General features: G+C 34.8%; 1 protein-coding gene across 2 annotated transcripts in view; it reads right to left on the reverse strand.

The window, feature by feature from the left end:
* Window positions 1–12,377, reverse strand: part of SRFBP1 (serum response factor binding protein 1) — a 63,430-nt gene that overhangs the window by 37,568 nt on the left and 13,485 nt on the right. Inside the window, exons 2-3 of one of the 2 annotated variants that reach the window (XM_080682088.1) lie at window positions 11,002–11,090; window positions 9,914–9,986 (exon numbers count right to left, since the gene is read on the reverse strand). In XM_080682088.1, the coding sequence (XP_080538214.1) occupies window positions 9,914–9,986; window positions 11,002–11,090 (162 nt within the window). The remainder of the gene's footprint in view (window positions 1–9,913; window positions 9,987–11,001; window positions 11,091–12,377) is intronic. The other variant, XM_080682089.1, reaches the window with a different exon arrangement.

Below are 12,377 nucleotides of genomic sequence, written 5' to 3' on the forward strand. Positions count from 1 at the left end.
TTTCTCAATCACCACATTATTTCATACTAACATTATGATAGTAGTATTGGTTGTCCAAATTTTTTGAATTAACAGTTGAAAAGGGCTCTGGATACTTGCACAATTAGTAGGAACATTTTGCCAAGGTTGTAAGTTCAAATCTGCAGAATTACAAAACTTAAAAAAAAAAAATCAAAATAAAACAAAAAGAGATAAAAAACATTTTTGACCAAAAGCTCATGTGATAATCCTTTCTTACTTCCTGTTCCCACACTAAATCCTATTCACATACTCAGAAGCCTCTGAAGTAAGTTTATCTGAACTGAAACAATTCCAAAATCAGTTTATTATTTTAAAATTAGGTGTGTATAATGACTGAGTAAATGGTAATAGCATTTTCATCACTTTTGTCAACAAGGATCTAAAACTTTTCCTGTGTTTTCAAATAGAATCAAGTAGTTTCAAAACCAGGGAATGCATACCATTTTTATTTGTCACAACTGCTCTTAATTTAAAATATAAAAATATTTTAAGGCCACCATATGCTTGATATAATATCTTTATATCAACACAGCCTACAGTGAAAATCATGAACCCTACATATTAAAAATGTAACACTGCTAAAGGTTAGAGGACTTATTCAAAATACTGGCTTAAAGCTGTAGAAACCACATGCCAGGAAACAAACTGGAATTCCAACATGATGATCTGTTTCTAAATGCTGTTTCATGTGTGTGAGGAGAGCAATATATACATATATATAATAATCTTTTAAAATACCACTATGACTTCCTTTTGGTCATTTCAAATGTCACAAGCTGAGTACAAAAGAATATTAAATCAGGGCATCTTGTTCTGCCTTAAGAAGCAATAAAAATTGTTCCTTTAAAAAAAATGAAATAGAAATTAAATGGCCGTAGAAAACTGGCCAAAGGTGACTATAAAATGAAGAGCCTATCCATTTTTCTATTTCTGACACTTAACATTAAACCAACTAAAACACAAAAATAACTCTGGTTAGAGACTCTCCTTAGTAATAGTTCAGTAATATTCTACTTATATATTGAGACTCAGAGCAACCTCAACATTGTACATATAACAATAAAAATAAGAAATGTTACATAAAATGTCACTCAGTCTGCCAGCCAGGCAGCATCATTTATCATACACCTGACACATTACCAGGTGTTGGGGACAAAGAATTGAGTAAAACAATGTACTAGTATTTTCTTAAGAAGGTCTCTGTGAGTAGTGTAGGAATGGTATGGAAGCAGATTCATACAATATGATAGTAGAAATAAATGAAGGTTAAGGAGCTGTATAGAAGACGTGGTGAATAATTCTTTTCGGGGCAGTGATTGTGTCAGAGAAAGTTTCCTAGAGCAAATAACATAAGAAGTGAAGTAAAGCTGCTGAAATAAAGAGTAAGTCTTTATTCAGATCAGAGAGGTGTGCTATCTTTCCCTTTCTCTTCCATTCTCTCTAAAAAGTGCAAGTAGGCATGAAATAGATTGATATGTTTGGGGTTCATAAACTATAGTTGGTACAAAAAGTATGGGATAGGTAGATGGTATAACTGGAGAAAAAAGGTATCTTGAGTATAGATCACAAAGGGCCTTGTGTGCCATGCAGGACAGAATCTTGATCAAATCTGCATTTTAGAAAGGTCACTGGTTACAGTGCAGAATGTGATTTGAAGTGTGGTAATACCTAAGGCAGGAAGTACAAGTGAGAAATAAAAAGAACCTGAACTAAGAAGTGGTTACGTATTTAGAAGATAAAAATAACAGATCTTGGTGAAGGACAAGATATGGGAATAGAAAGTAGCTAAGGGAGAAGGGAATTCAAAATAATTCCTAGACTTCTGGCTTAGGAAACTAGATGAATGATAGTGTTAAAACTAAAGTCAGGAATAGAAGAGAAGAACATCTGATTAGAGTGTGGGTGGTGAGGAACAAAATGTTAGAATCTATATTCAGATACTGACATCTTTTGGAATATCTCCTTATCCATCTTCTTTTCTTTACAATCCATCACCCTGTCCCCTAATACCCCAATGCCGCAGCTGATTAGAATAAGACCAGTGATGGACATCTAACCTAAGATGGCCCAAGAACTTGAGTTAGTGTGGGCTGAGGTTGCCACTATACAGTGACCTTGGAAATACCTAAGCAATGAGAGCTGTTTGGAAAGTCAGAGAGAAGGGGAGTGAAAGAGAATAGAGTGGGCAGGATAGGGGGAAGATGAGGAAAAGCAGAGATGAAGCACAAAATGGAGGGAAAAGAGGCAGGAAAGAAACACACAAACAGAACTACCTGAGTTTCTGAGAATCTCCAGATCCTGATTCTCATCCCTGCTGAGGTTAAAATTCAGTGCTTGCCCTTAGGCTTCATAAGAAAACCCACAACCTTAACCATGCTTTTTAACTTAGCTCAGTGAATCATGTAAAATGTTGAGTTTCGGTGCACCTAAAAACATTAATTGGAGCTGAATATAAGAGTGCAGACTGCCCTAGCTGGTTTGACTCAGTGGATAGAATGTCGGCCTGTGGATCGAAGGGTCCTGTGTTCAACTCCAGTCAAGGGCATGTATCTCGGTTGCAGGCTCCTCCCCAGCCCAGGCCCTGGTGTTTCTCTCACATCAATATTTCTCTCTATCTTTCCCTCTCTCTTCCATTATCTCTAAAAATCAATAGAAAGAATATCCTCAGATGAAAATTAAAAGAACGCAGACCTTCAAAAATGCAAGGAGCTATGTTATATGTTAAAGAGTATAAATTGGGAAGACAAAGAAAGAACTTTGGGGGGGACAACAACATCTAAGAGTCAGTGTGAATCTTATTCAAGGACACTGATGAACAGGCAGATAGATAAATTAGGTGGGTTGCTGAGGGAATGGGAAGTGAGGAGGTCCAGTTCCCAGTGGTTATGCTATGGGAGGTAAAGATGCTATTCTAATAAGGGGAAAGGAAGAAACTGAGAGGCAGTTAAAGGATGATGATGTGTTTTAAGGCATAAACTAGTTTATTAGCTGACTAATACCCAGTTAGGGGCAAAGTATGAAACTATAGGTGAAATAAGGAATAAGTAATAAAAGAATAAAAAGAAAGAGCATAACACATTAACAGGTTTTGGCCCTGAATAGGAAAAGAAGAAAGCATGGGACCAATAAGAACCAACTATCAGTCTGGGATGACTTTGTGAAGAAACATAGACCTATAAAAATTTTTAGAAAGTTTCATTACATGTTATTTTTTAAATACCAAACTGCATGTCTCCTCATTAAGGCAAAGAAGATTATCATATCTAAAGAAAATCATCATCATTGTAAAAAGTTAGATGTTTCAAGGATAAACATCTAGAAAGGTCCTTACCCTGTCAACTAGATGAAATGAATAAGAAATTGCTGATTTAGAAAATTAGTATTTAAGTGGTATAAGTCCTATAATGATATGTAAAAACATGTCAACCACTGCTTTGTAAATAAAATATAAATTTCAATTAAACTACTTCAAAACAAAAATATTGTTTCACTGAGAAGCTAAAAAGCCTACATTTTTTGCTCATGATTGAAAGAGCAGGTAGCAAAGGTAGTAAACTCCAAGCTAGTTGAGATTAAAGAATAGGACACGGGAGCAAATGACTTAAAAAAAAAATCTACTTAATCATCTTAATTTTGTGAAGAAACTAAAGCCTACAGAGGTCAAAGTTTATAACCTAAATTCCAAGACTTAGAACTCAGTTTTGTACTTTTCAATTCATACTCATTCCATTTTTTTGTTTTTCTTCTTTCGGCCTATTTACAGCGGTGTTAGATAAAAAGATTTTTTATGTTCTCACAAAAACGTAGGCAAACATATCTAAAGAAGAACACTACTCTGTTCCCACTACTCTGAAGACTGTTGCAAACAATTAATCCAGTTCATAACTATAGTCACATAGCTAAAAACTTCAAACTGTCAAGTACTAAAACAGCTTTATTCAATTTTCAGACTATTAGAGCTATTCTCTTACTATCTTTGTGGATTAACAATATCATTCACACCTCTCAAAATATTCACAAAGCACAGGTTTGTAATTGCTATACAAAGTTTTCTCTCATTTTCACATTCAACTACATCATAATCCTCCAGAAATATACAATAAAAAGATTAACATTATTAAAAAATTATTATAAAAAAATTCAATTGCAACATACATTAAGATTTTCAAAACTTGTGCGCTCTCCCTCCTAGGAACATGCCCATACCTTTCTCTCCCTCCTTTTCTTCCCCCACAGGCTTGCATCTCCTTAACTCTAAGGGACCCCATGAGACTTGCAACCAGGGGAGCAAGGGACAGTGGCTGCATATCCTGGGCTAACCCTCTGAGCCTGTCCCTAAGGCCTCCTGTTTTCTAACTCTCCAGTGAGCTAACAGCAGCACCTCATTGGCTCACTTCTTTCCCGTAATGTTTCTAGAGAGCCAAAGAAGCCCCGCATAGTCTCTCTCCTGTTGCTTCTTCTATCCTAAGCCCTTCCTCAGTTTCACTGTCTCCAGCTTTAATAAACACGTACTTCAAAATCACCTGGAATCTTGTGAAATCTTTCCTGCAGGAATTCAAGAACCCATACTCTATAGGGAAAAATGGCTATTAGCACTATCCTCAATATTGTAAAATAAAAATTAAAAACGTCTTAACAAATTAAAATCTTATCAGAGAAATAAAAAGAAATACAATATTCCAGCAGAAAAAGAGAAACAATTAACTGATTAGGCCACAAAACATCAGTCACTGGGTGAAAGACTACAGAGTATTCAGTTTCAAAATTATCACCTCACAGATTACTTAATAATTGCAAACAGGAAAATGGAGAAATCTGGCAGATAACATCTAACCTGGGGTGAGGAACGGCTGGCCTGAGGGCCAGTCCATATAAAGCCCACAAAATCATTTATTCTGGCCCTTCCAAGGCATTAGAGGTGAGTTAATTAAATGTTTGGCAAAATACAGAAGGCTAATTTTTAAGTTGATAATTTTGTATGGCCCACGAATGATGTTATAAATATCCAAATGGCCCTTGGAAGCAAAAAGGTTCCCCGCCCCTGCTCTAAACCAAGTGATTGGAACTAAGCATCACCAGTAAAGGGACAAACTAGATGTGATACAATGTATTAAAACTATACATTGTAGCATTATAATTTTTCTCTAGGTTTAAAATAGTTTCCAAAACATTGGAGGGAGATATAAACAAAAGAAGGGGGAAAAATCAAAGGAAGACTATTACAAATCAGAGAGGGAAGAATTAAAACAGCTGTCCTGGGCAATCACTTCTTTACCAGGAGGAAACCCAAGTATAAGTAGGTGATGGAGTTTAATCTATATGTTAATATGCTGATAACTGGTCCTCCTGGTAAACAGGCTAATGATTTTTGTTAGAAGGAAAGGCCTTATCTGAAGAATGTTCTGCATAGAACCCTTCTAAACATGTCCTTTGAAATAAGATTCTGCTCATTTTATGGTTGTGGTGAAATGAAATGCAAAAGATGTGATATGTTACTTTGTTTACATATTATTTTATTTGACTTTGCATAACTACAGATCATAATCTACAACTCCTTTCCCATTTGTGATCCACTAATAACAACCACTTAGAAACAGGCCATGAAGAGCATAAGCAAAGGTGCTTTAAAGATGCTTTTAATAACAGAGACTTGAACATGTAAACTTAGAAAAGAATAAGACAAAAGGAGTTTTAAAATAAAGAGTAGCAGGCAGAGCAAAGTCTCAGAATAACATTCAAGTTCTCACTAGACAGGAATACTCAGTATAGGAAAAGTAATCACCTCAGAGAGAAGGAAGTTAAAAAAAAAAAAGCAGCTTGAGTTAACTGGGTATATGCATTTTAGCTCTGAGGGATTAAAGAATCTGAAAACATGTTGCACATCTCCTTTGGGTCTTTTTTTCTTAGAGGACAACTATTATCCTACCTAATAAAGAGGGAATATGCTAGTTGACCCTCACGCAGTCACAAAGATGGCGGCGCCCACAGCCAATAAGGAGGAAATATGCTAATTGACTATCCCACCCTCAGAGATGGCAACACCCACAGCCAATAAGGAGGGAATATCCTAATTGACTGCCACACCCTCAAAGATGGCGGCACCCACAGCCAGAAGATGGCGGTGCCCAGTCCCCTCAGCCCCACCAGGGTGACAGGCACGGCAAGGCCGGGCCGACCTTGCTGCACACCTGCCTCCGGAGTCCCCCAGTCTCCTCAGCCACCCCCAGCCGCTCAGGGCCCGCCCGAGGTGCAGGAAAGCCTCAGATGGTGGCTGCCCAGTCACTCAGGGCCGCCTGAGGCTCAGGTAACCAGGCAGGCTGAGATTTGCACTGCCAGCAGTGGCAGCAGCAGAGGTGTGATGGGGCGTCGCCTTCCCCTGATCGGCGGGTTGCCTCCCACCCCAGAGGGCTCCCGGACTGTGAGAGGGGGCAGGCCAGGCTGAGGGACCCTCCTCCAGTGCATAAATTTTCATGCACTGGGCCTCTAGTGTTAATCGTATTATCTCATCTAGTCTCTAGGAGAGTAGAGAATAGGTATATTTCAGAAGTTCTGGTTTTACTGAAGAAGCACAGTAAAAGTGCCAAGGCCATTAGCTTTTTAATTAGTTATGAAGCCCAACAACTACTTGACCTTGGGCAAGTTGCTTAACTTCTGTAAGCCTTGGTTTCCTATTCTGTAAGATAGTAAGAAAACTGACATCTATCTCATGAGATACTGAATATAAAACAGAGGACAAATAAGGCATCTTATACCTTATAGCAAATTTCTTTTTAAGCTCTCATACAAAAAAATTAACACAGTGTCATGCACATAGTAAATACTCACAGAAGCAGCTAGTTATATTACCTTTATTTTTAAGGGATTTCTTGTATACTTATATTAATTTCACTGTCTGCCTTAATTTTGCTATCTTTTTCTTTAGCTAAATAACTTTGGGATCTATAAAAGTTGATCAGCTACTAGTACTTTAATTTCTAAGGAAAAGAAACTGTTTCAGAAGCCAGATTTACACTATTATCAGAGTTAAAAGTAGGAATACTATTAGAAAAGGCAACAGAGTTGGTATTCATATATTATAATCTACAGAATTGGAACCTATGATTTCATAGTATCATAAAGATCAGGCCCCCCTTAGCTGGTTTGGTTCAGTGGATAGAGCGTTGGCCTGTGGACTGAAGGGTCCTGGTTTTGATTCCGGTCTAGGGCACATGCCTAGGTTGCAGGCTCAGTTCAACATGCAGGAGGCAGACAATCAATGATTCCCTCTTATCATTGATGTTTCTATCTCTCTCTTCCTCTCCATTCCTCTCTGAAATCAATAAAAATATATTTAAAAAAAAAAGATCAGGCCCCCTTTTTTTTCTCTTGGCCAGAAATAAACAAACTCCCATTTCTAAAAATATTCTAGGTTTTCTCTTTGAGGAAGTCATCTTGCAACAAAATACCCTATTATCATAGAAAGCAAGTATAGGACAGTATGTCATGAACAAGACTATAAAAATGTAGTGGTATATGAGCCAAGGAAAAAATTCATCTGGAAAAATGAATAAGTAGAGGTTTTTCTTCAAATTTAATTGAGACTGTGAGTTTCCTGTTTTGTGACTATTTCTTTGATACTCCCATGTATATGATAAACTGTTCTTTAGGAAATTTCAAATGACCATTCACTTAAAAAATGCTCTATATATTTTTCTTTTAGAAAAGTAGACCATTAAAAGGATCATAAATAAGGAATAAAATTAGATGTGTAAGAAAAGCAAACACAGTCTTACTCTTTTTTTCTGTTTTTTATATTTAAATTTAATCCAACTTTTAAAAAGCGTTACAAAAAAAAAAAAAAGTTCAATTCATAGTATCCAATTCAGACCACCCTAACCCACTGCCTACAAGGGGAAAAATATACACATATACTATTAATTTTATGAATTTCAAGACTATATAAGCTATGCATTTTAGCTTTCTATGAGGCAACAATTCCACAGTGGTCTTATATAATCACATACACACACAAAATAAAACTATGAATGTGACATAGTAATGTTGCAAACCTATGAACTTTCTCACTGAGTCCGATTTGCTATTCCTGATGAGGTTTAAGAATAAAAGAAAACAAGTTTCACATATAAATCAATTAGGACAACTTGTTTTTCTGATTAACTTTAAATTAAATCCATTATTGAGAGTTACAGAAGGGAAGTATTCTGAAGATTAATGAATATCTTTTGATATCTTCAGAGTCTTCATATACTACACATAGGCCTATTATATTATAATGCATCCTTTCCATGGAAAAATAAAATCAGCAATTATATAGTAGCTCAAAGCCTTTGAATAATTGAGGACGACAAAAATGACCATTCAGAAGAAATTACAGGGGAAAATTTAGGTAAGGAATGTAATAATTTAGTAAGGACTTTGGTTAAGAGAAAGTGAAAGACACAATGGGATACACAATAACTTCCTATCTTAAAGTTATCCTCAAAACAAAAATGTCTAAACATTTTATCTCTCATTTTTATTTCATGAGAAATAAAAGGTATATGAAAAAGCCTAAATGATGTATCATCCAAAGTGACACAAATGACAATTAGGAGGCAAACATAGAGTATTTTGACTGAATGATTGGGAAAAAAAAGAGGGATTAAAACACTAGAGAAGATAAATCAAATGTATTTCATAAATTTTGCAGTCCTGTGATTAAAAATAATTCCACAAAAAAAATAAAATCACCTCACACACACACACACACACAAAAAAAATCATGTCCTATATCTGTTTCTACTCAGATTAACTGTGAAAAATAACTGGCCTATAAAATACTTTACTATCCTTTCAAAAGCAAAAAAAAAAAAAAAAAAAAAAAGATGAGAAACTTTGATAATTTAACTCAATTAAAGTAGTTTTAGAGAATTCAATCATTCTTTTATCTATCTCAAAATTTGGAAGTGCCCAGCCGGTGTGGCTCAGTGGTTGAGTGTCAATCTATGAACCAGGAAGTCACAGCTTGATGCCTAATGGGGGCGAGCAGGAGGCAGCTGATCAATGATTTTCTCTCATCATTAATGTTTCTCTCTCTCTCTCTCTCTCTCTCTCTCTCTCTCTCTCTCTCTCCTTTCCTCTCTGAAATCAGTAAAATTAAAAAACAAACAAACAAACAAACAAACAAACAAAAACCAAACTCTTGGAAGTTATACCAAAATGTAATAGTCAAACATACATGCAAAATGACCCTGCAATTAACATAATTGCTAGTACCAAATGTTGTTTTTAAGTTCTGCAATAAAAAAGTCTCCCAGACATTTAATAGTATGTCATTTGGTAAATGAAAGTTTCCACAAAATAAGAGCAGTGAGAAGACCTAAAAATTATGCTAGCGAAGAGTCTGGCTGAAAGAAACAAAAATATGGATCATTTTGGTCCAATACTAATTTTATTTCAAATTACTACAGAGCTGAATAAAATGCTGACACCATCACACAAAAATTTATTGAGTTGGCAATAGGCAAAGCATGATGTCAGCCACCAATATCCCCATCAAATTACCAAATAGCATGAACACTTCAATTCTTGAACTCAACTTAGACTACATGCCTAAAGTTACAGTAAAAATAAAAGCCTTAGGCATGAGGCATTATTAAACACAGATGAGTTTAGTTTGGCAGTGTTTTGACTCAAATTAGTCAAGTACTTTAACAAATTCAGTGAAAGAGAAAATGCAAGCTTCAACATATTACAATTTTCTAAATGTGCTACATTCTTCACCAAACAGACCCATAAAATAAGTCTTGGTAAACCTACAATAATATTCAAATAAGTAACCCAACACACACACAAAATGCAGACTGAGATGAGAGACAGAAACACGCATACACACAGCTGCACAAGTCCTTACCTTCATGGCATGAATTTCTTCAAGCAATCGTTGTGCCCGCCTTTGGTTTTTTAACAGTGCATCTTCAGTACCCCTGCAAAAGATACATTACAATATGTAGACAGGAAAAGCATTTATTACAGACTCATATCATAATGAAAAGTCTCATTTCTTTTAGAAAAATATCATAAATCTCTAAATAACAAGCAATATCATCCTGCACTGCTTTCTCCCCTTCCAACATATATCCCAATTCTATTAATAAACCCAAGTTCTTGGCAAAAATAGGCATAGTCCTGGCATAATATTAAAAATTATTGCTGCTGTTTGCCTTCTAATTCCTTAATGGGAAGGTCAAATAATACTTTTTAATTAATCGGTTAATAGCAATTGTATTTAATATAAGGTCCATAAGCTACAACTAAAGGTTAGATATAATTTTATTAAATAAAAATTTGTTCTCTGGAATTACAATATACAAAAATGTCAAATATCTGATTATATCAGAGAGGAAAGCCATCTTCTGCAACATTTATGAAAGAAAGCACTAAAAATTAATCAGGAGCAAAACACATTTGAAGACTTTAAATAACATACTTTTTCTCTAATACCAGTGACAATGAAAATACAAAATACTATTTTTTCAAAAAATTAGATGGAACACAATGTTTTGATAAACACTTCCACATGGTACTGAATATTTCAAATTAATTAGCAATTCAAGAAAAAAAGTGATATAAATTTTTACAACTGATTTACACAAGGTATTACTAGATTTGCTCAACCATACCACATCTTAAGATAACTTCTAATAACATAAAACACATACATAACCCCAAAGGACTTTCATTCTTAAAAGGCCAAAGAGATTTTTGAAAAAAATAGCAGCAGAATTCATCATGTATTTTAAGCAAATATGATCAAAACCATGTAACATGATGACAGAGCAAATTTTATCTCATTCAGATCATCTCTAAATATTTTTTTTAAAGTGCTGTGTAAGATATTTAATTATTCCTCTAGGTCCCACCCTCAAATTTTGTAAATATTAAATGAAAACAATTTTTGACATTTTATCAGTTAGAAGGCCATAACTTTAAATGACTAACTTTTTTGACTTCAGTCTGCTAACACTTCTGACAAGTTTTCGGATAACCAAAACTCGGATTCTCTTCACTTCTTTTCTCATCTTCACAACCTTTGAAGAATAAAGCCAAAATTTGAAAGATTATTAATTCAAAAAGAAACATACTTTATTTTGAGTCTTAATATTATAGGTTAAGTCTACCTTTATCCAAATTTTTGGTTAACTATATTTGTAGTTGGATGAAATCAAACATTTTCCACTGAGAGTGAATAAAGGAATACATCAACATTTTAAAATGTGTCTGAGGACTCAAGAGAAAGAAGTTATCTTTAAAAAAGTCACAGCATTCCCAATGATTAGCATTTTAATATTATACTTATTATATCTTGTTGGGCTTGGAACATAATAAACTGTGAGCTTTCTGAGATCAGAGATCATCATATCAATCTTTGTGTCCTTGCGGCTTAAAACAGAGCTTCAATCATCAACCATCATGATGGAAATTTAATTTATTGAATGAGTGTGTTAACAAAAGCAAATGCATGAAAGTGATCATATTTACTTATTTATAGAATACCCCTTGCATTAATTTTTAGCAATAAATTACTTGAGGCATAACTTTAAAAGAAATGCCAAAAACACAAGGGCACATTGTGTGTACTCACACACATACTAGTACACAGATACATGCTTTAAATCATCCCATGAAAGAACAATACTGAATTCTAAGAACAAACAAAACAAAACAAAACAAAAATGTATTGGCCCAGAGATGGAAATATTCCAAAGATAAAGAACTACATGTTATAACAGTACTTAGTACAATGGGATGCTATCATTTTAAATTTATGTTTGTCTGTTATTAGGAGCCATACATCTTATAATTCCTCCTGTATTGTCTTTCTTCCCCTCCTCCATGTTAGGAACTTCATAAAATTCATTTCAGATATCTTTCCCATAAAACCTTCAATGACTTCTTCAGTTAGAGAAAACCATTCCATCCTTGGGGTTCCAAAAATACTTTGTAGGTAGATTCTATTTCACCATACTGTCATTAATCACTGTGGCTGTTTTTTTTTTGTGTGTGTGTGTGTGTGTGTGTGTGTTTTTCCCTATAGTTTTTGAGCTCCTAGAGGACAAGGGACTTGCAATATTTACATAGTGATTTCTGTGTTTTTCAAGAGTACCTGGCATACACAATCCTACAAATTCTTCTTGCCAAAACAGCAATATCAAGGCTCTTGCATTTGGCTGTAATAGCTTCTCTTACCTTTCATGACTATCATTCACCCTCTGTATTACATTGAAGATACTGACAACCAACTTATAATTTCTCTCCACCCTAAGTTTTGACATCATTCTTATTGACAGAAATGCCCACTTAATAACTCACCCAAT

The sequence above is a fragment of the Plecotus auritus genome, assembly GCF_963455305.1.
Source record: "Plecotus auritus genome assembly, chromosome: 7".
In the NCBI taxonomy this organism is placed as follows: Eukaryota; Metazoa; Chordata; class Mammalia; order Chiroptera; family Vespertilionidae; genus Plecotus; species Plecotus auritus.